A 24089-nucleotide genomic window follows, 5' to 3' on the forward strand; every position below is an offset into this window, starting at 1 on the left:
CTGGCACAACAATTTCCTCCGGGATAAATAAAGTTGTTCTCATCCCACCTCACCACTGTCTTACAGCTGTCATACATGTCTTGCACCACTCCCACATACTTCAGTCACTCCAGACCTCCTCCTAGGAGGCACCACAGTTCCCTTCATAGTACCCTGTTGTATGCTTTTTGTGCATCTACACTGTGCTCTATATTTCTATTCTTCTACTTCCTTGTCTTCCCCTAGTTGATAACCTCCAATCTGTCGCCCCCTGCAGGCATGGACCAACATGGTCTTGACCCTCCTCAATCAGGTCCTCCTCCTGTCGGACTCCTCCTTCCTGGCGCTCCAGCCAGCCCTGTACCCCTGCCTCAGCCAGCTCTCCTGCCACGTGACCGACCCGCGGGTCCGCCAGGCGCTGCGGGAGTGGCTGGGTCGCGTCGGCCGGCTCTACGACATCCTGGCGTGACACCGCGGCGAGAGGAAGAGGAGAGCGGCGATGAAGAAGATGAAGAAATGGTCGCTTTTTGATCATTCGAAGGCTCGGCAGGAGGAGGAGGAGGAGGAGCTGACTGACTTTCAGAAAACACTTTTGAAGAATACGTTGTTTGGGGAAAAATAGAAGGATAACTTGATTCACTTGAGGATATATTTAAATTTATTCACCGGCCAATTTCGCCGCCTCCTGCTTATTTACATGTTTATCGCTTTCCCCGTCCATCCAGTCCAGCTGCAGACTCGGAGACTTCTGTTCTTTTCTTTCCCTTCTTTGCGTCGCAAACCCAACCGTCCGCACATTTTATCCCCGGAGCTCCAGCCGTGGTTGGTTTGGCCACAGGGCGTCTAATTGTTAAGATTCTGCGATAACACCAGACGGAGCGTCGAACACCAGCTAGCTTGACGACTCAGAGGCTGGACTCTGCTCTGGATGTTACCTACTCTCTGCATGAATAGAGTCTTGTAATTACGACTTTATTTTGATTTTGTCTCGTCTCAAGGCGTGGGCTCTCAAACCATCTACTGTGATGCATTAGAATACAGGCTCACCGTGTATTGCACTCATGCTAGATGCTAGCTTACCTGCCTGAGGCTAAGCTCCTGGTTGGAACTGTTGGAACTCCACGTATCAGTCGGATTCCCAAGGGAAACATGTACCATCGTCTTTATTACGATGGTGTCGGACAGGATAGTCACATCATTGGGCTGATGTTTGCTTGATGCTAATTGGAGGAAGGGCGAGTGCAAGTAGCGAGAGCTCGTTTTGGCTGCTAGCGCTAACTTGCTATAGACCCCGTTTCAGACAATAACTCGATATCTGCACGTGCAGGTGATACTGATTTCGGGACTGAACAGCTAAACAAGCGACCGGCACTGCGAAGCTTCGCTAAGCTAAATACCAAGTCCGATTAGCAGCCAACTTGATTATTATTAAGGGTCAACAATCTGCTGAGACGGTTTCATTTTATTATCAGTGGATTATCGATTATCGGCTGGCCGATTCGGGGGAGAAAGAAGTATCCGTTGTGACCGTCATCTATTTATTCTCAAAATTATCATCTCATAACATTTTTGTTTTTATTTGTTTAAACCATGTCATACTTGTTTTGGTTTTTTTTTTTGCCAGATTTATTTATCACAAATCGTTATCCGGTGCTTTAAACACCGCGCACTTTATTTATTCTTTTCTAACGTATCCTATCAGATGATTTATTTTGCTCTTGAATTTAGGGTATTGGTAAAAGAAATACATGTACTGCAAATGAATTTTAGATGTTATCATCGATAACTCTCGGTTTGTTCGACTCTGTATGGCTTATTTGTAAAACAGTTGAGACCAAAGATGGTAGCAGAGGCTTCCCTGAAAGATCTACCCCAGGAGAACAAGTCAATCACCCAACCCTTCGCTGATCTTTGCTAGTTTGCAATCGATCGGCCGCTAACGTTCCTCCTCCCGTCCAACACTTAGTACCCGCGCCGCCTCCTCGACCTTGAATGTCTTTATTTACCGTTCGCTACTGAACCCTTCCCGGACTTATCATGTTTTTTGTGTTTTATTTTTTCCAAAAGGGAAGTTTAGGAGCGCGCGATCCGAGCCGAATGCGTCGTACATCTCGTGTGTCATGATGCCTGTACTTGTTAGGCGTGTTGTTTGTTTTGCAGCTCTATGTATGCCAAGTATTTATATATAAATGCTTTATTGATTCAAGATGTTTATCGTGATTCTGTGCGTATTTTACCGTCAGAGTTGTTTGTTTTTTTTTAACCTGTGTTTACCCACACCATCTTGTCTGCTTTCCTTGCTTTCCAGCAACGACTCGGATCAGAATTTCTCGAGCTTTTTAAAAAAAAACAAGCGTCACTTTGGGCACCTGTGGCAAACATATTCCTGTTTTTGTGGAAGGAGTGCGAGATACGGATCTCCCGACACCGCAGGATTGGAGCTTTTCCACTGCGCAGCCCCAGCATGCTTGGTTCTTCTGCGGTGTCCATCAGGGATCCTACCTTGTGCCCAGTACTTTCGTAGTACCTGTTCCGGTGAGGTTCCAAATAAGTAGATATTAAAACGTGACATCAACAGATCACCAGCCACTGATTTGCCAAAGAATGTTGCCACTAAATTAAAACTAGGAGTGCTATATGTTAGCATAGCTGCTGCAGCCTTCTCTGGGTCTCCTCTTGCTTTGCGTGACAGGAAGTCGCAGACCAAGCAAGGAGTCTACAACGCCTCCACGTCCTCCGTTGTTGGTACCATGACTCCGCCTACATATGAAGGGGAATATGAAGTAAGACAAGCCACACAAACAGAACAGTGCCGGAACTGTCGTGGGAAAACTGCCAAACGATGCCTTGTAATGCATCATCAGAGAGGCTTTAACCCGTTAGCATCGTACGAGTAGCATTGGGGTTCAAAGGAAGTGCCAAAACAACTCGTGTCAACAGAGGTTGCGTGCTAACGTGAGTTTAGCCCCCCAAGAAGAAAACATTTCCCTGCCCAGACTTACTAAAGTTGTGGGTGTTCACTTTCAGATGCGCTGAGCCCGTGCGCTGTGCTTAGCTAACGGCCCATGACTCAACGTCCTAAGCTAAGGAGTTTAGGACAGCCCCAATAAAAGGGGACCTTACAGGACACCGTGTGGAACCCCAAATATATCATATACCGTAATTTCTGGCCGATAAGCTGCAACTTTTTTCACTGAAATATGGAATTTTTTTGGGAGGGGCTAACGAGCTTCACGCCGCTAAAACATTTATCCTCGTCACATCGGACCGATGAAATGACCGGAAAATTCTGAGTCCGTTCAACTCCGACACTGAAGAAGACGACTTTGACGGTTTTAGTGCGCTGGAGGAAGCCCGAGATAGCGATCGGCTAGCCGTTGCGGCTTATATTGAGGTGCGCTCAATAGTCCGAAAATTACGGTACTTGTACTGTCTTTCTTTTCTAACTTCACAACAGCCGGAACCCAGAAGTTACCGCAACCCAGGTGGAGAGACAGGGAGGTGTTCAAAATGGACGGGATGTACTTTTCTTATTCATTTTCAAATGACTGGCCTACTTCTGTCCACTGCGTTTCTCTCTCAGACAAGTTTTCTGGACTTAATCCTGAAGCATACAAGTCTAGCCTCACCCGGGAATAAGGAAAAAGGGGAAAAAAAAAGGACATACCCATGAGTTAGGATTAATGGTGTCATATTTATAAAAAAAAAAAAAAAAAAAGGGTGGGGTGGGGTAGTAAATCTCTGACCTCCATTCATGTCACTGCTTTTTAGGACAGATTATGAGTGAGTGAATCACTGAATGAAGAAGAGGACGCTTTGCGGCGATGACTTGAACAGCTCAGACCATATTGAGGGCAGGCTGGCAGCTCGGGTGGGGAGGGCGGGTCTGAAGCTCCAAAGAAGATTTGCTCCATTTATTCTTCCCTTTTTTTTTTTTTTATACAGGGAGCTCAGTTGGGTTTTTGGTGGCTGCCGCCCTCCCACCTCAGCGCGGTGCCGCTTTTTTAATTTTCTAATTTGGATTTTTCCCTGCAGATTATTTCCAGGGATTTGGTCATTAAAGCAAAACGCCTGGCAAAAGGGAACTGAAATTATGAAAAGCATCCCTGCTAAGTAAGGGTTGGTATTGTCCACCCCCTTTTTCCCCCTGACAAAATGCCAGTGGTACAGTCCAAATGATAATTTATTTTATTTTTTTTTTTAAAAAGAAGCAACTGTTTTTTTTTTAATTATTCCATATAATGGTAGGAATAATAAAACAGGAATAACGGCACCTTAATTCCATATTATGGGGTATAAAGTGGTTCGATCCACTAAGAACCCCTTCAAGTCCGATCATCTCTGTGCTCGTGATGTTTGGGCGAAGATGGCAGTGGGTTTGCCTTCGCAGGAATGGGGAACCAAAGTGGAAACAGCAACTCTCTGATTTTGTAGTTATTCATTCTTTTGGTTTCCCCACCTTTTATCCTGCACTCAGGGTCACAACCCAGCTGGGATTGGGCGAAAGGCCGGGTTCACTCTGGACCGCACCATCGCAGGAGGACGTACAACCATTCATTCGCGTAAACAACGATGCGGCTAATATATGGACGTTTTTTTGGGGGGGGCGCTAACTAGCGTCACGCCGCTAAAACGTTTATCCTCGTCACATCGGACCGAAGAAATGACCGGGAAATTCTGAGCCCGTTCAACTCCGACACCAAAGAGGACAACTGGCGGTTTTAGTGCGCAGGAGGAAGATCAGGATAGCGATCGGCTAGCCGGTGCGGCTTATATTCAGGTGCGCCCAATAGTCCGAAAATTTCAGTAGTATAATTTGTCCATTCATAGGACTCACTCATTCATACCTCATAGACATACAACTCATCCACGCATTATATAGACACATTTCACTCATGTGCGTCAGACATGACCATTCGCATCTCAGACACTCATTCATTTATACATTTTATAAAAACTAGCCATGCACTCACTCATTCACTCTTTCCCCTTACATAGACATACTTTCATTCATTTGCACGTAAAGACAAACCAATAATCTATTCATCATTCACATGTAATAGACACATAACTGTTCACTCACTCATCTCAAACACATATTTACACGTAAACACAAATTATTCATTCACTCATTCATGTCTCATACGGACAAACATTCACTCTCATTCATCTTATATTGACATACATTCATTCACTCACTCATTCACACGTCTGGGCCTTAAAGGCGTTTTTTTTGGACGTACACAAAAAAAACAACACAAAAATAGCATTCTGATGCAGATTTGTGTGTATCCTCAGGTTTCTTTCTGCCGGTGGTCCTTCCGGATCCTTCCGGCCTCCGTGAGTCATCGGTTATTGATTTTTAGATTTCCACAAACCCGTCTGTGCCATGTTAGCGATTCACCCTAGCGTCAGGTGAGACCAAAAATCCCGCCATTTTTTTTTATCAGCTTCCGTGCAGGGCTGCTCATTTTGCACGTGTGTGTGTGTGTGTGTGTGTGTGTGTGTGTGTGCCTCCATGACCTCGTCCTTATTTATTCCTCCATCTCCTCAGAGCGAGCAGCGGGCGCACAGATGTTGTCGGCCATCAACCTGATCACCGCCGAGCGACGGGAGGATTTAGCCGCTGCTAAGCTCATGGCAACCAGTAATGTGGCTGTGTCATGTGACCTCTACAACACACACACACACACACTTCCATATTGTTTACGTCGTTTTCACAACCGGTGTGTTTTGTTCCCCGCTGGAGCTCGACCGTCTTGTGATGGGAGATTACATTACAAGGGGAAAAGGAAGTGACCCCCAACGCTTCCGGGAAAGATGCCCCCAATTAGCGTCAGATGATTAGCGGCTAGCATACGCGGCGGGTCGAGGCCGGGTTCCGGTGCCGGCTAGCGGAGGTCGGCGTGCAAAGCGGATTTTGATCCAAAGTTCTGGCGTCAGACGTGGGCGGCGAGGTCACGAGCGACCCAGACGTTTGACACAGTTTCGCCACTGGTGTCGGCGGCGGCGGGATTACGACGCCGGACCTCCATTTGTGGAAGTGAGAAACGCCCCCGAGCAGACTGTGGAATCTGGAGCTCCGACGACGGGGATAACCCCCCCCCCCCATGTGCACGAGATTAAACGCTATCTTGTTAGCATTTTGGATATTTCACAAGCTAGGAAACAAAACAAAAAAGTAGTGATGTTGGTTGTGTTTATCCTCCTCCCGAGTGACAAAGTGATGCTAACGCAGCACTTTTGCGTGCAACGTTAGCATAGATTTCCAAAGTTTCATCTTTTAGCATGATTTGGTTTTCCATGACTTTCCTTACTACCTTCACAATGGAGGTGGAGACATTGGCCACAAAAGGCTACATGCTAGCTGCTCTCCTAATATTTAGCACAATAATGATTTTGTGGAGACATAGGCTACAGAAGGCTACATTCTAGCCACCATGCTAACATTTGGCACAATTGGGGTTATGTGTTGACATGGGCCAGTGAAGGCTACATGCTATCCACCATGCTAACATTTGGCACAATTGGGGTTATGTGGTGACATGGGCCAGTGAAGACTACATGCTAGCCACCATGCTAACATTTCGCACAATTGGGGTTATGTGGTGACATGGGCCAGTGAAGGCTACACGCTATCCACCATGCTAACATTTGGCACGTTTTGGGTTTTTGTGGAGACAAAGGCTGCAAAAGGCTACATGCTAGCCACCATGCAAACATTTCGCACAATTGGGGTTATGTGGTGACGTGGGCCAGTGAAGGCTACATGCTATCCACCATGCTAACATTTGGCACATTTTGGGTTTTTGTGGAGACAAAGGCTGCAAAAGGCTACATGCTATCCACCATGCTAACATTTCGCACAATAAGGGTTATATGGTGACATGGGCCACAGAGGGCTACATGCTGGCCACTATGCTAACATCTAGCACGATTACAGTTTTGTGCAGACAAAAGGCTACAGAAGGCTGCATGCGAGCAGCCATGCTAACATTTAGCACAATAAGGGTTTTGTGGAGACAAAGGTTACAGAATGCTACATGCGAGCTGCCATGCTAACATTTGGCACATTTAGGTTTTTCTTTTTTGTCAGTAATAACATTCTCTGTCCATTCGGTGGCCTGCAGTTTGATGACATCACGTTTTAGCATCTCCATTCATACAGTGGACCAGGTACCTTCTCTGAGGACCACCCAAATACATCTCTAGCTTTCACTGGAATTTTTCATGCACAAAGGAACACACACACACACACACATTCTCACACACACCATTGCATTGTGTAAACATTACTTCTAAAACAACAACCATCTGGCTGCCATGGAGATCTTTTGGAACTCTGCATGTTGTAGTTCCCTTTCTTGGCTTCTCCATCTTCTCCAGCCTTGGTTCTCCATGTTCTCCACCTTGTCCATCCTCAGATAGTCCAATGAAGGTTCTTCTCTCCGCAGGTGTGAACGAGAAGCTGAACGTCCGTCCGTCGCCGTTTGATTGACAGTCGACCCCTCCAGCTTAAGCCCCTCCCCTCTCCTCCTTCGACAGCCGTGATTGGCTCCCTCCTGCTTCCCCCACTGACACCGGGAAACACGGCTAAGCGGCTAACCGGGGGACGGCGTGGTATTCCGGGACGTCGACCCCCGGGTCGGAAAGACGCGGCGGCGGACCAATCAGAAGCCACGTCCCGCCTCCTCCTGGTGGGACCTGCTGACTTTCCACTGGCCTCATTTCTCCTCTTCCTCCTCCCCCATCATTACTTCAGGCTTATCCACGCCGCCGCCCGCCAGATCCCTCGCGTCCTCCATCGCTCAGGTCCTCCTCATCTTCTCAGTGGTTCTTCCAGAACTTTCTTTCTGACCCCTGACCCCCCTCTCCCCCCCCCCTCGCCCCCGGGCGCCGCCACCATGCGGTTCCTGCTGGAGAGCAGCTGGATGAAGTTCGGACCGGCGGGCCGAGACTCCCTGGACTGGTCGCCCGGACCCTCGGCCCTGCCGTCCACCGACAGGCAGGCACCGGTGAGTCCGCTGATGTTTATTTACCTCGTTATTTGGTTTTGCACATCTTAAGATTTTTTTTTTTTTTTTTTTTTTTTTTCAAATATATGAGTTTTTTTTCTATATTTAAAGGATAACAAATATTTTCCTTGCATTTACAAAATCATATTTTATATTTTTACTACAATCACTATTATCATCATGACTATATTCTTCTTATTATTATTATTGATAATAATAACAGTATAATAATTTTTGAGAATAAATATTTTTATTTTTATTTTATGAATAAAAATTATAAGTAATAATAATGTAAGCATGACAATAGATTCTACTTATCTGTATTGTTGCTAAAAATAACAGCAACTGGACGAATAAAATAATAAATAAAAATAACAATAATGACACATTTTCTGATCGTATTTATTGTTATTATCGTTTTTATTTATGAATTATATTTTAAAAGAAAAAAAAATGAACGCAATTTCTCCGCCTCAATCTCCAAGCGGTTGTTTCCGGGAAACAGCGCCCTCTAGCGGCAGCTTCTGGTACTCGATTTAAAGTTTTGCTTTTATAATTGAGGGTATTGAGGGATTATCATATAATTATTATTACACTAATTTCTGTTTAAAAGTGGGTTGATTTATATTAAAGGAAAAAAAAAAAATAAAAAAAAAATATTTACAGCTCATGAGTCATTATGAAAGTTACAATTTAAACGATTTGATAAAACACTGGATTGAGCGCATTTGAACGTTGTGACGTCCGGCCCGCAGAGCCAGCAGAGCTCAGGCGAGACCTTCGTCGCCGCCGGCTCCATCACCTACATCACCATAGCGACCGTCTCCGCCCTCCTCCTCCTCATCAGCGCCCTGGGCGTCATGATCTGGCGGCGCAGGCGGGGTTGGGGCTTCGGCGGCAAGCTGGGATTGGCCAACGTGATCGCCCTGGAGGACCTGCAGGACCCGGAGAGGAACTGCGAGCTGCTGTCGTCGCTGCGCCGCGGACGCGAGCAGCACCGGCCGCCCAGCTCCGCCTCGGAGCAGGACCTGAGCGACGGCGTCTTCCTCATGGTCTACCTGCCCTCGCCCTACGAGCAGACCCTCACCCGGATCGCCCGCGCCGCCAGCACCAGCAGCTCCAAGGACGCCGAGCTGCTGCCGCCGAGCCCCGGCTGCCCCGGCGGCGGCGGCGGCGAGGACGAGGACGAGGAGGGACGAGGACGGCGAGGAGAGACTGAATGTGAAGCCTGAGAGGAGGACATTGAGGAAGCAGGAGAAGATGCCAGATGTTCCGGCGACTGATGTTTGAGTGGATGTTTTTAGCCGGAACCACCGACGTGGAACCTCCGGCTCCGGCAAATACTAAGAAATATACGTATACAAACTGTATATATATGTATTTATACACACACGTATGTATATATGTATATAGTATGAGTATCCGAGTACCCAGTCCAGGAGTGGAACTGCAGTATCAAAACGAAATCGACGTGGGACCTTGTTTTATTCTATTTCACTTCATTTCTGTCTTTTTATTTTATTTTCTTTAATTATATGATATTTTATTTTATTGGATTTAATTTAATCATTTTTTCATTTTATTTCACATTATTTAATTTGATTTGATTTAATCTTATTTAGATTTCAGTTGTATTTTATTTTCTAAAATGTATCTAATCTACTTCTATCTTATTGTAATTTAATTTAATTGTTTTATTTAAACTTTTTTTAACTTGATTTAATCTGATTCAATTTTATTGTAATTGGATTGACTTTTATTTTTATCTTATTTAATCTGCTTTTATTTAATTTGATTTTAGTTTTATTATTTTCCTTTTTTTTATGAGTATTTTATTTTGTCTGTTTTTTATTTATTTCAGTCTATTCTATTGTGCTCTATTTAAATCTATTATTTCGTTTTCTTTTTATTGTGCTTTATTCACATTTAATTTATCATGCTTACTTCCACTTCAATCAATATCACTTTTTTATCTCATTATTTTTTTCACACATTTTGTAGTTGTTTCAAACGATAGACTTGTGAACCCGCGAGGCGAATCTTCCGTTTTCGACTGTGACCCCCTGTGACCCCCAGGACAGGAAAATCCTAATTTTGTAAAAAAAAAAAGAAAAAAAAAAAGAAAAAGAAAAGAAAACATATATCCCATTAATATTTGTAACTATTTTGCTATGTAGTATTTCTATTTGTCTCATTGTGCGGATAATAATAAAGTGTCCGATCCTGATATCCTTTTTTTTTTTTTTTTTTTTTTGCCATTTTTCGGACGCAGGTTCATTTATTTTGAAAATCCACAAACAATAGGTGGACTATTTATAAAAAAACAAAAAAAGAAAAAAAGAACAAACGAAAAAAGATGACCGCCGCCGCCGCCGTCCATTTCCCGTTAGCTAGTTTTTGTATTTCATTTCTAAATATATGTTTCATTTCAGTCGATGTTTTGACCGGGTCCGGTTCACAATTTAAATAAAATAAAACAGAAAGAATTAGATTGGATGTGCTGAAATGACATGGCATAAAATGGAATAGAATTGAAATAGAAATGAAAAAAATTAGACGAGATAAAATAAAATTAGAATTTGATATAATAAAATAGAATGAGCGTAAGATAAAATAAAAATAAATAGAATGAGACAAAATAAATCAACGAAATTGGGTAAAATTGAAATAGATTTTAGCGTCAGGGTTAATTCTTATTAGAATAAGGTAAAATAAAAATAAAATTGAAATGTAATTATAGAAAAATATAAAATTATTTCAATCAGTTATAAGATCAAAAATAGATCAAATAAAAAAATAAATAATTGGAAAAAATAGAAAAAAAATGCTGAAATAGAAAAGTGGAATTAGATAAAATAAAACCAAATAAAATGAGATGAGAATTGAATTAAATTTTCTGAAAATACGTAAAATGAAATACAGAGTGTGAAAAATATAAAAGATATAATTAGATAAAAAGAAACAAAATTAGAATGGGACAAAATAAAAATAAAATTGAAATGAAAAAAGTCAGAAAAATATAAAACGATTTCAATTAGATATATGATCAGAATTAGATCAAATCAAATACGACAATTGGAAAAAATATCCTAAATTTGCTCAAATAAAATAGAAATAGATGGAATTAGATCAAATAAAACCAATTAAAATTAGATGAGAAATTTAACTAAAATTTAAAAAGATAAGTCAAATAAATGAAACACAATTAGAATGAGGTAAAATAAGATATAAAATATAAATAGATAGAATGAGATAAGGAAATGTGTGATTTGATAAAATATAATGAAATAAAATTCAAAAAGTAAATTAAGAGGAGATGGAATTAGATGAAGTAAGATCAACTCTAATTGAATAAAGAAACATCAGAGTTGGATAAATAAGATCGAATTAGGCAAAAATAATTATATAAGAACCAGGTGTAATCAATGTAAAATATGATAAAAAAATATTGAAGTAAAATAAATCAAAATAAAATAAAATAAAATAAAATGAAATAAAAATTCAGATGAAGTGAAATTAGATCAAATAAACCAAACTGAAATAAAATTAATCATCAGCATCAGACAAAATAAAACCGAGAGCGACGGAATCAGATATCAGATCGCAATTCTTCCCAAAGACGAACAAGTCGGACTCCCGATTTCTGCAGGAAAACACATTTATTGCCCGGTTCTAGTAGTAGAACGGCAGGTCGGCCGCGCAGAAGTCGGGCTGCAGGCTCTCGTAGATGCAGTCCGAGGTGTTCATGGTGCAGCCGCCGCAGTGGCAGCTCAGCGCCACCGGGAAGGTCACCAGCGGGTTGACCCCGGGGGGGCAGTCGGGCAGCTGGAAGCTCTTGTAGAAGAAGTCCTTGTACGTGCACACGTGCTGGTACACGTTGCTGAAGGGGATCCTCAGGATGGGGTCCTGCAGGGGGGGGGGGGTAAGGGTTTTAAAAATCGTGAATAAATAAAGAGAAAAAAATTGATGAGTGATAAATAATGAATGATAAAATAAAATAAAAAAAAAAAGAGTAATAAAATTAAATGAATAAATAAATCCAAAAATGGGTTTACTTACTGAATTTTTGCTGAACAAAAAAAAAATCTTTCTTTTTATTCAAATTAAACATGTTTGTACATTTGATGCCATCAAATGTCATCTTTTCACCTTCTAGTTTATATCTGTGTATACTTTATACTTTATTTCTTTTAGTTTAATGTTTACTGTTTCATTTGCACTGCAATATTATTTTATCACCGTGGATTGTTAGAAATGTCTTCTGCATTCCTCTGCATGTCCAGCTGAGAAATGGACAGTAAAGCTGACTTTAAATGACATAAATAGATATAATAAAATAATGCAAATACAACGATAAAATAAAGGATATAGTCAGTAAATAAAGTAAAAATGCATATATAGGTAAATAAAGTAAGTAAAAAGTAAATGATTAAAATGATATAGAATACATTAAAATAAAATGCAGAACCATATTTAAATGAATGTGAAAGATAAAGATAATATTACATGTAAAAAAAAAAAGGAAAATAGAATGAAGTCAAATCAAATAAATAAAACAGAACAATTAAAATAAAATAGTCATGAAAAGACGCGGAAGATTAACGCCGAATGAAATGAAATCAAATCATGAAAGTAAAATGAAGAAATGATGAAAATGAATGACTAAAAAGGATGAAAATTAAATCGGATTATGCATAATGTTAAAAAAATAAAAAAAATAAAATAAAAATCCCTGAATCATTAAATGATGAATTGTGCTGAGGAAGAAAAACACTGGAAAATTTCAAAAATAAAGTTAAGAATGGGGAGCGTGTGTGTTTGTCGCACTGAGGCGGTGTATGTGTGTGTGTGTGTGTGTGTGTGTGTGTGTGTGTGTGTGTGTGTGTGTTCTGGTGTACCTTGGTGATGCAGTGCCCGCTGCAGATGGTGGTTTCCACGGTGTGGCAGTGAGGGCAGCCGTCCTTCTCCAGGGAAACCTTCTGGTTGACCAGCTGGCAGCGCGGCAGCTGGAAGGCCACTGGGGGGGATTTATCTCTTATTTATTTCAAAGAAAATGCCATCATTGACATTAATATAAATGTTAGAGGGTCCAGATTACTCACTTTGTTTGTGTTTGTATGTATTTGCATGTATGAGTGGAGGAAACCTGGCTGCATTCTAAATTTTCACCACTAGGGGGCGACAGAAACACCCAAACACACCGCTCTCTGTTTTGAGTCGATCTCTCTCCGTCAGTTGATTATAAATTATTGATTGAAAGACTCTGAGCGATTATTGATTGAACGATTTTGAACGATTATTTATTTTTTACAATGATCTAAATATCAGAGGGTCCAGGTTTCTTGTTTTGTGTGTGTTTGTATGTGGAGGTAAACTAGCTGCATTCTACAGTTTCACCACTAGGGGGCAGCAAAAACGCCAAAACACACCGCTTGTTTTGTTTTTTTGAATCAATCACTTTCCATCAGTTGATTGTAAATTATTGATTGAACGATTAATTCAGAGTGAGTGATGATAATTGGCATTTTGGGACAAAAAAAATGATTGAAAACGTGTTTTGATGAACAGATATCAAATGGGTGAGATGATTGACAGCTGGGGTTCTTGCCTGCAGGTCTTGGGGTCCAAAGGGACAAAGAGGCTCCCAGGACCAGGACCAGGACCAGGACCAGGATCCTGGGGAACATCACGCCTGCAGCCATGGATCTGGAGGAGGACACACACCTGGTCAGTTGACTCTACACTCCTCCTATCTTCTTCTTTTATTTTTTTTAATTATTATTATTGTTATTATTATTATCATACTTCTTCTTCTTATTATTATTATTAATATTATTATCATTATTATTACTTCTATTATTAATGTATTATTTGTTTTATTTCTATGTTCATGCTATTAATACATTGTACTTTTTGTTTTGTCGTCGTTAATCATTTCAGTTATGATCATAATAGTTATTTCTAAAATAATGATGGAGTAATATTTAGTATTTCTGGGTTTTGATTTTTTTTTCTCTGATTTCATTGTAAAAGACTTTTATTATAAGGCTTTTTATTTAATTATTCTGTTTATTCTGTTTGTATGTTTAATTTAGTTTCATGCTTTATTTCTCCTTTTTTAAATCTATTTTAACCGCAAAGCACGTATTAACAACGGTGTGAAATGTGACATCTAATGATAAACAATATTTTTTATTAAACCATTTTATACAGTATTGAATTAATCAACACTGTTATTTAATTTATTCAATGAAACGGATTTGTTTAATTAAAAAAATAAAACTGTCAGAAAATGTTAAAATTTAATTTTTTTGATTTGATTCTTGGTGTATGTATATATATATATATATTTACATATATATAATGTATATTTATACTTAATGTACTGTATATAATTTACTTGTAAATTATATACAGTACATTAAACAAAAGGAAAAAAAGCAAAATTATTTTTAATTGAATACATATTCTTTTAATTGTGCAATCACACATTTAATTTTAGTCGAAATAAATACAAATACAATTAGAATAGGTTGATAGATTTATAAACTAATAATAATATTTATCAATAATAAAACAGAAAGACGGTTAGAAAAGCAACTCACCTGAGATCAGCCTGCGAGCAGCAGCTTCTCCGTCCGGTGAGGATTTATAAACCCGAGCAGGAGGAGGAGGCGTCTGCAGGACTCTGTTAGTGTTTCCAATGTTAGCGTCCTTCGTCGTTTCCTTCTTTCTTCCTTAAATAAAATAAAATATTATTAAATCAAATAAAAGGGTAATGGTTTGAAGTTCAATGTAATTGTACTAAAACAAAAGTCAAAGTGTTGGTTTCAAAGCCTGAACTCCTGAAAAAGGACGAAACGATCTTGATATATGTTACAGATTTTTTTGGTATAAAACAAAGATAAAATAAAACAAAATAAAATTAAATGAAATATGTTATAATAGAGTAATTGTTTGAAATTATATGCTATTCCCTCTAAAATAAGATAAAATAAGATTAAATTAAATAGTAGAGTATTTGTTTGAAATTTTACGTAATTCATAATAAAATAAAATAAAATAAAACAAGATTAAATTAGATAATAGAGGAATTGTTTGAAATGTAACTTAATTTTAAAAAATTGAATAATAACGTTACAAAAAGTATTGAGAGATTTTTTGACATTAAATTTAATTAATAATAAAATAAAATGAAAATTTAATAAAATATGAATTGATATTATAAGGTAAGATAAAATAAATAAAATGAAATAAAACCGCAAAGTTTATCATCTGAAATTAACTTCATTTTTTTTTAACTTAAAATAAAATGATGTACAATAAAATAGACAGAAGGCTGTGAATTTATGTAACTGATACCCGTTATAAAATTAAATTAAATCAGATCTCTGGTTCCAGAGTTGTCAAACAAAGGACACAAGGCTATGGAGTCAGAAATAACATTTAATAAAAATAAATAAAATCAAAATAATAGAGTCCAAAGGTAAGTGTATTGTAATTAAAATAAAACATGAAAGCTATAAAAAAAATCAATTTAATAAATAACATCAAGAAGTAAAGTAAATTGTCAGAAATGAATAGCAGCTTTTAATATGTATAATAATATTTTCCAAATAATAATATGAAATAATCACCAAAATTAGCGCAACAAATACTTTGAAATATTTGCCTAAATTGTTGGAATTGTTATCTGATGTTGTATGTTGATAGTATATCCCATATGGTCTAGCGGTTAGGATTCCTGGTTTTCACCCAGGCGGCCCGGGTTCGACTCCCGGTATGGGAACTACATGTTTTCACCCGTGTCGTCATTTCCGGTGCTCATTTAGCAACTGGCGTCATTTCCGCTCTCGCTTCTATTCTTACATGATGAAAACATAAATACTATTTCGTAAATGTGAATATACAAATTGAGTACCAGGTATACTCTTATGTATTCATACTTTAACATCTTTATTATATTTTGTGTTTTAATATCAGGTTAGTAGTGGGAAGTATGATGGTTTGGGGTCTGTATATATCTCATACACAATATGTTTTAAATTGCTTATTTGTATCATATGATTTATGAATTTCCTTCATATTGTCAATTCATGTGATGGCCAATTCAAGAATTTTCTATTCAACTACAAAAATATATTTTTGATGGATTCTAAATCTTGTCTTCCTTTTGTTTATTTATCAATTTCATTTTATATTTAAAACAACATGTTCTTATGTTAAATGCAAGACAATGTAAAACAATTGAAATTGTTTTTGAATTGTATATATTTTTTGATAATATACATGGATGAGGCATGATGTAAACCTTTGAAATGTAAATTCGACAGACAAAAAACTGTAAGATTTTCTTACACATGCAAGTATTAATTAATATATAGAATTTCAGGTTTACATCCTTAGAGCACCATTTCATTTTCTGTACAATATTACATATTTATGATGAATACATTCTATGTCTACACACAAAAATATATATGCATGTATATATAAACATACATACATATGTATATTATATACAAATATATACAAATACATACATATACTCATATATATGCATTTTTCATATATGTACATATAGTTACACACATATGTACACAAGCATTTATATACAAAAATTTACATTTTCAAATCTATACTTGATGTTAGTATGTATATGTAAACATGTATATATATGTGTGTGTATATGTATTTTTGAATATTTACATGAAAATGTATATATTATATCTGCATGCGTATCTTTATATATATCTCCATATATAGGTTTTATATGTATGTTTATTTATACAAATATGTTTGAACATATGTGGATAGATGCTCAAGCATATAAATGTGTGTTGATATGTTAGTACATGTGTACATTTATGTCTATATTAACATATATATGTGTCTATGGATATTCATATATATGTGTATGTATGTGTATTTTTTGAATGTATATATATGTGGATATATATGTATATATATGTGTGTGTATGTATGTACACACACATATATATATTGATATTCATATTGACAATCAAATATTCACATATACATATATATCCATATAATGCATATATATACATAGATTCACATATATTTTTTCCATATAAACATACATATTAATTAACATCACTATAAATATTCATATACATAAACATATGCATACATGTGTATCAATATATGTATATATACACGTGTACATATAAATAGAAATATATATGTAGAGATAGATAAAAATACAAAATACAAATATACATATGCACATATAAATACATATATCTATACACATACATATATATATACATACACATTTACAAATGTATGTGTATATACATGTTAAATATGTTTATATGTACATAAATACAAATTTATATATGTACATACACACAGACATACACATTAATTTATACATAAAATATTCAAATACATGTCTATACGTATACATATACATATTCATAAAAAGATTGATATAAACATATATATAGCTATACATATATATCTATAAATACACACATGTATATCATATACAAACAGATGTATATATAAAAATATCCATATACATATATAAAAATATCAAAACACATGTATACATATATATTTATACTTTTAAGCATGATTATGCATGTATATACATAGATACATATATTACTGTAAATATATACCTATCCATACATACATACACATTTATAGATACATACATACTTATATATGTTTAGACATATATATACAAACATATATGTTTGTGTTTTGATATATGTGTACGCTGGTATATGTAGAAAGAAATATATAGATACACATCTACATGTATACAGACATTTACACATCAATACGTATGTGTATATGTACATGTATATATATACATATATGTATTTGAATGTTAATATGTGTGCATATATGGTTATATATGTCTATACAAATACGTATATTTATGTATGTATATACATATATGTGTACAACGGTGTGCTGTAGGGGTAAAAGAGAAGTTCAAGGTGGAGGTGGGACTCCATCAGGGATCAGCTCTGAGCCCCTTCTTGTTCGCAATGGTGATGGACAGGCTGACAGATGAGGTTAGACAGGAATCCCCATGGACCATGATGTTTGCAGATGACATTGTGATCTGTAGTGAGAGCAGACAACAGGTAGAGGAACATCTAGAGAGGTGGAGGTATGCTCTGGAAAGGAGAGGAATGAAAGTTAGTCGCAGCAAAACAGAATATATGTGTGTGAACGAGAGGAACTCGGGTGGAGCGGTGAGGCTACAGGGAGTGGAGATCAAGAAGCTGGAGGAGTTCAGGTACTTAGGGTCAACGGTCCAGAGCAACGGAGAGTGTGGAAAAGAGGTGAAGAGACGGTCCAAGCAGGTTGGAATGGGTGGAGAAAAGTGTCAGGGGTACCAAGAGATAGAAGAACATCAGCCAGAATAAAAGGAAAGGTGTACAAGACAGTGGTGAGACCAGCGATGATGTTTGGACTAGAAACTGTTCCAATGACCAAAAGACAGCAGGCAGAACTAGAGGTTGCAGAGATGAAGATGTTGAGGTTCTCTTTGGGAGAGACCAGGATGGAGAGGATCAGGAATGAGTCTATCAGAGGAGCAGCACATGTCAGATGTTTTGGAGAGAAGGTCAGAGAAGCCAGACTGAGATGGTTGGGTCATGTACAGAGGAGGGATAGTGAATATATTGGTAGACGGATGCTGGAATTGGAGCTGCCAGGCAGGAGATCCAGAGGAAGACCAAAGAGAAGATTTATGGACGTAGTGAGAGAAGATATGAAGGTAGTTGGTGTGAGAGAGGAGGATCCAGAGAATAGGGTTAGATGGAGAAAGTTGACTCGCTGTGGAGACACCTGAAGGGAAAAGCTGAAAGAAGAAGATACATATATGTATACATGTGTATGTCTGTATCTATATATACACATATATATGAATGTATGTATGTATATGTACATATGTGCCCATACATTCACATATATGCTAAAATTCATATTCGACATAGATATACGAATATACATTGCATTTACATATATATAAACGTACATACATCTATGTACATACATACATATAGAAGTATTGTATATATATATAGATATATAAATATACACATAAACATTTATATACACATGTATATATACACGTATATATGTATTTATACATATACATACCTGTGTATATATATGTATGTGTACGTATATATACACACATATTATTAAATTGAATTAATGTAAATGAATGTCAATATGTATACATATTTGTATACACATGTCTATATATATACATATATATATATATATATACACATATATACAGTATACACAGACACACATACATACTTATATGTATTACATGCACATAGATATAACATACATTTTAATTTACACATATTCTATGTGAAAATGGATTTAAGGTATTGTAGGTCAGTGTTTTGGTTGCGTGATCCGGCTCAGTCCTCCTGGATGACATTGACTTTTCCAGTTTCTATCCGACGTGACTGACCTCCGCCTGTGACCCTGTCGCTCAGGAAGAGACGGCCGGCGGGTTTACAGGATTAACTCCATCCGCCTTTCTCAAACCCCAGGCTTTCATTTCATTAATGGCTTCCGCTGAAGTCGCTGAAATAAAGACGGTTTGATTTAGAAGATTGCTTTTTGTGTCTTATATCAAATTAAACACAGTTGTTTAGGTAATGGAAATAAGCTTCCACTGCGTCAGTACCTGCAGCGGTGGTACACTCAGGTTAAAAAGTAAATCAAATAAAATGATATGATCAGGTGACATGAGAAATGTTTTTAATTGACTTTTGAGTTACAGGTCCACGATGTTGACGCATTTAGAGCATTTCATATTGTAATCACCTTCCCAGAAGCTGATAATCCCGAGAATGCTGAAACGAGGTTTTTAAAATATTTTTTTTGTTATATTCTAATTTCTATTCCTTTTTCTTTTCGTATTTAAACAGTACTGCTGTGAGTTTAAGGGGTTATTCTATTTGAGAACAAACTTGTGAAATAGCAAAGCATGAGATTAGATCAGAAATAACATAACTTAAGAAATGGCACAAACCAACAACTACGTAACACTTAACTAAAGGTGTAAAATGAATGAATACTTAAAAAAAACAAATAAAAACGAAAAGTTTTATAGGTAAGTGATTACAAATATAAACAAAAGCACTTCCGGTAGAGGTAGGAACCAACAAAGCGGAACCAAAAAAAGCGTCGGTCGCTGTTTCCTCTTTTGCTGTCGGTCATATTTAACAGACGGACCTGTCCAACCCCGTATGATTACGAGTCTCATTATGTGATCGTTGATTTGTTATTTTCTATAATTATATCGTTCTGGTGCAAACATCACCGCGGGAAACAAGCCGGACGTTGAAGATGGCTGATGAAGAGGAGGCGAGTAAGAAAAAGGTGAGCTGACGCTGCTTTAGCTAACGGTTTGATAAGCAAGCAAGGTTAGCTTGATGTCAGTTTCCAGAAGGTCAGAAGTGCTAGCTTGATTGTTCCATAATACGCTTGGGTCGTTTAATGCTTGTTGTTAAATTCGTGATTAAAGGGAAATAACGAGCGAATAGTGTTACTGTCACGGCTTCGAGGCGAATCCTGGTTCAAAAATGTTATTTAGATACATATTAGGACGCAGACATTTCAGTGTTGCGATAAAATTAATACTTCCGGTATATGTAGCTAAAGCTAAACGCACCGGCTTCTTGTTTATTTGCCAAAACAGCTTTAAATACATTTAATATTTAACCTGTCACAGTGGAAGAGGATGCCTGGGTGACTTCAATAAACTGAACGCAAAATTATGAAGAATACGATTAGTACTAAAGTATATCCACGAGAATCAGCCAGGTATTGAAAGATAACCTAAACAGTCAGTCTGTTAACAGGATCGGTTACATTACATAAACAAATATTAAATGACAAATAAAAAAACAAACTGGTGACCGTCATTAACTTTGATAAATATAAAACAGGGTTTATTAATTGTTTTTTAATTGAATAAATACTTGAGTACTTACAGAGATCCGGTAACAGCCCAGGCCATCCTCCTATACGTAGTTTTTATTGAATAAAAACAACCTTTTCACCCTTCCAGGTTGCCGGGCTGCAATGCCTGACAGCCATCAGGACATTAAAAATCCTCCCTCTGCGCTCCAGGGTTTCAAGCTGCTGGGGATCCTGGATATCTGGCAAACTCCGTGTGCCCGGGAGGCCGTCCTGCACGGAGCCGGGGGGTCGCTGGGCGCCGGACTGCTGCATTTTCTAGCCACCAGTAAGTCGCCACTTCGGTCCTGGGGAAGGTCCTGGGTTTGACTCTCCAGGAGGCTTTAATTTTGATTAAAAAAAAAAAAAAAAAGAAGAAGAAATCCTACATCTGGGATCTCCTCGTGTCTGCAGGCCGGGTGAAGCGGTCGTTCGACGTGGGATTCGCCGGCTTCATGTTGACCACACTTGGATCCTGGTACTTCTCTCACCTCCTTGTTTCCTTTTTACCGTCACATCTAAAAACCACCACGATCATTTTCCCCTCGACCTGCACGACTGAAAACCATCCGTAGGGCAAAACACGGTTTCCCCACGGTCACTTACAACGTCACGTCTCCCCGCAGGTTGTACTGCAGGATGAGCAACGCCAAGCTCCGCGTCCAGCAGAGGATGATCCAGGACGGCATCAAGAACAAGGTGGTCTACGAGGGGACCAGCCTGGACCCGGCTCACAGGCCCCGGGCAGAGACGTCCTCGGGATCCTCCTGACCTGCAGCACTGACGCCTGCAGGGGGAGCGAGGACCCTGAAACTGTGATTGTTTCAAGAAAGACAAAAGACTGACTGCACAGCAACGGGAGGGACTGAACTATCTGTATATTTATGTTTGTTTCTTCTGAGTCCGACATTTTTCGGCAACGATCAGAACATCCAAAGGCAGAAGCTTCCTCCGGATCTTCCAGACGGTGGTGTGACTCTTTGACATTGTGCGAATTTAACTAGTAAATCTGTCATTTCTGCTCAAACTGACTCATTTTCTTTAAGGGGATAATTTTACACATTTCTAGTTTTATTTTGTAATGTAAACACTAGCATAGACCAGGGGTCGGCAACCCGCGGCTCTTTCGTCCTTACACTGCGGCTGAGTGGCTTGGGGATATAAATTATAAGTATTTATTTGAAGTATATTTTATTTGTGTTAGTTCCTTTTTAATTTCAGTTTTAAACAGGAATATTATTGTGATGCTGAAGTATTAAAATAAAATTATATCCATTATTTTTCAACGCACGTCACACATGTGGAAGCCGGTATACTCGCCAAAACGCTGTCAATTTGTCGAGACTTTTAACCCCAGGTAGGCAAAATATGGAGAAATGTAAGAAAATAAAAATATCTGAAAAATGGAAGGGTAAGAAAAAGCAATATAGTGGTACCTTTATTTTAGACATCAATAAACAATTGCGGCTGCCAGTGTTTTCTTTTCCGTGGAAACCGGGTCCAAATGACTTGGGTGTTAAATGTTGCAAACCCTGCCATAAACACACACACTGTTTATTTAATAGAAGGTGAAGAGCTTCCTAATTGTTTCAGCCGATCAGAAATAAATTGCACTGAAAATACTTTGAGGAGAAATAAAAAAAAAAAAAAAAGAGACTTTTTTGAAGATCAATGTGTAATATTTACAGATGGAAAAAAAATGCACCAAAATATTCATGTTTGGCTTCCGCTGTCATGATATTTGTTTCCAGATTTATGTGGCCGGTCCCAAAAGTCCTGTTTATGAGGAATATAATAAAATAGTAGTAATCAGAAACTAATAATAGAAATAATAAGAAATTAAAGTACATAAAAACCGAAATTTGAGAATTCATTCACTTATGAGGAAATTTAAAAAAAAGTTTCTATAGGTAAAATTATCAGTTACAAATATGATAATGCCAGATTCTTAATAAACTGGGTGCTAAAGTCGTAATAAAGTCATGAAAAAGAAGCTATAATGAGTGAAAATTGTGATGCTGAGAACATTAAATAAAATTAAATGGTCAACATAATACGAGGAACTAAGGACAGGAGACGGCACAGCAACGTACCTAATTCAATTTGATCATTGAATTACCTTCTCAGATCTCCAGTTAATCTTCAAGACCATTCATGAGGCAGCACCTCCTCCGCTGCAGACCTTCTTGCAACCCTGCTTGAAAAAACTAGAACCAGAACCCCGAGGCCTGGCAGAGACGCTCTGCTTTCACTCACGCTGCCTTCTCCTTCAGAGGACATAAAATATTACAAACTTCAATAGCTTATGCTAGTTTCTGTCGACACCGGCCACAGAATGGTGATGTCCTCTCTACAGCCCAGTTTTACGATATTGATCTTGAGAATGATTGATTTGTGTCCTGTGAGGAACTGTTTGTCAACAAAGAGGGTTTATCTTCTTTCAGAGCTCTTGGAGCATCATGGATCTCTACGGGATGTGCAGAAGGGTGACCACGATTTTCACATGTTGCAGAATTGTACGTTTGCACTCATACAAGTTTGTACTTCCAGTTAGTTTATATTCTGTATTTGTTTTACTGTATGGTATTTATAAACACAGGGACAGCGGATGGAAAAAAGCTTCAGCGATATCTGACTTTTAAGTAATGCTATGATAATTTATTTATATATTACGAGATTAAAGGAAAAAAACATCCATAATAGACCACATGAAGATTTTGTCTACTTGATTTTCTTTATTTGCAAGAGTTTTGTCACTTTTCCATTGTAATTTCACAACAAAAACATCCATTCAATTCGCGAAATACACCACAGCGCCCCTTGTGTCCCAGAGTTCACACGTCACTGTCTGATAACCACTATGGATATAATTGAGACTATACAAAAAATAATCAAAAACGATTTTAATTTCACACAAAAAGCTTATGAGTTAATCACCGATTATAGATCGGAATAAAATATAAAGAAATTCCGGGTGACAAACACATCGTAACACAAGATGGCGGTGTTGTACCGTGATGCTAACAAAGATGCTAACTTCAGCCACAACAGAACCGAGAGGCCTCATAGTAACTCAAACTGAGCGCCGAACCTTCCAGCCTTGCGAGCGATATGATA

The 24089-nt window shown here is 38.0% G+C and overlaps 4 protein-coding genes and 1 non-coding gene across 6 annotated transcripts in view; 4 read left to right on the forward strand and 1 right to left on the reverse strand.

The window, feature by feature from the left end:
* Positions 1–3610, forward strand: part of arfgef3 (ARFGEF family member 3) — a 58719-nt gene extending 55109 nt beyond the window's left edge. For both annotated transcript variants that reach the window (XM_086174981.1, XM_086174991.1), the window contains exon 42: positions 257–3610. In XM_086174981.1, coding sequence (XP_086031107.1) covers positions 257–448 — 192 coding nt within the window. In that variant the 3' untranslated portion in view covers positions 449–3610. The remainder of the gene's footprint in view (positions 1–256) is intronic.
* Positions 3611–7767: 4157 nt separating this feature from the next.
* Positions 7768–10221, forward strand: LOC147236870 (uncharacterized). Its single transcript, XM_086175128.1, has 2 exons — positions 7768–7994; positions 8750–10221. Exons 1-2 carry the CDS (start codon positions 7884–7886, stop codon positions 9224–9226), a joined length of 588 nt encoding a protein of 195 aa, XP_086031254.1. The 5' UTR covers positions 7768–7883; the 3' UTR covers positions 9227–10221.
* Positions 10222–11666: 1445 nt separating this feature from the next.
* lhb (luteinizing hormone subunit beta) lies at positions 11667–13696 on the reverse strand. Its single transcript, XM_086174922.1, has 3 exons — positions 13603–13696; positions 12893–13011; positions 11667–11900 (listed from the first exon to the last, which is right to left on the reverse strand). The coding sequence occupies exons 1-3, from the start codon at positions 13694–13696 to the stop codon at positions 11667–11669; spliced, it is 447 nt and encodes a 148-aa protein (XP_086031048.1).
* A 2015-nt stretch (positions 13697–15711) lies between these two features.
* trnae-uuc (transfer RNA glutamic acid (anticodon UUC)) lies at positions 15712–15783 on the forward strand. The gene has a single exon. It is a non-coding gene; the product is annotated as a tRNA-Glu (tRNA).
* Positions 15784–20219: 4436 nt separating this feature from the next.
* Positions 20220–22789, forward strand: cox20 (cytochrome c oxidase assembly factor COX20). The gene is made up of 4 exons (XM_086174933.1): positions 20220–20393; positions 21147–21261; positions 21387–21450; positions 21599–22789. The coding sequence occupies exons 1-4, from the start codon at positions 20361–20363 to the stop codon at positions 21741–21743; spliced, it is 357 nt and encodes a 118-aa protein (XP_086031059.1). The 5' UTR covers positions 20220–20360; the 3' UTR covers positions 21744–22789.
* The last annotated feature ends 1300 nt before the right edge of the window (positions 22790–24089 follow it).

Source organism: Fistularia commersonii, chromosome 2 (assembly GCF_037954325.1).
Source record: "Fistularia commersonii isolate RoL2024-O1a breed Wild chromosome 2, RoL_Fcom_v1.0, whole genome shotgun sequence".
Taxonomy (NCBI): domain Eukaryota; kingdom Metazoa; phylum Chordata; class Actinopteri; order Syngnathiformes; family Fistulariidae; genus Fistularia; species Fistularia commersonii.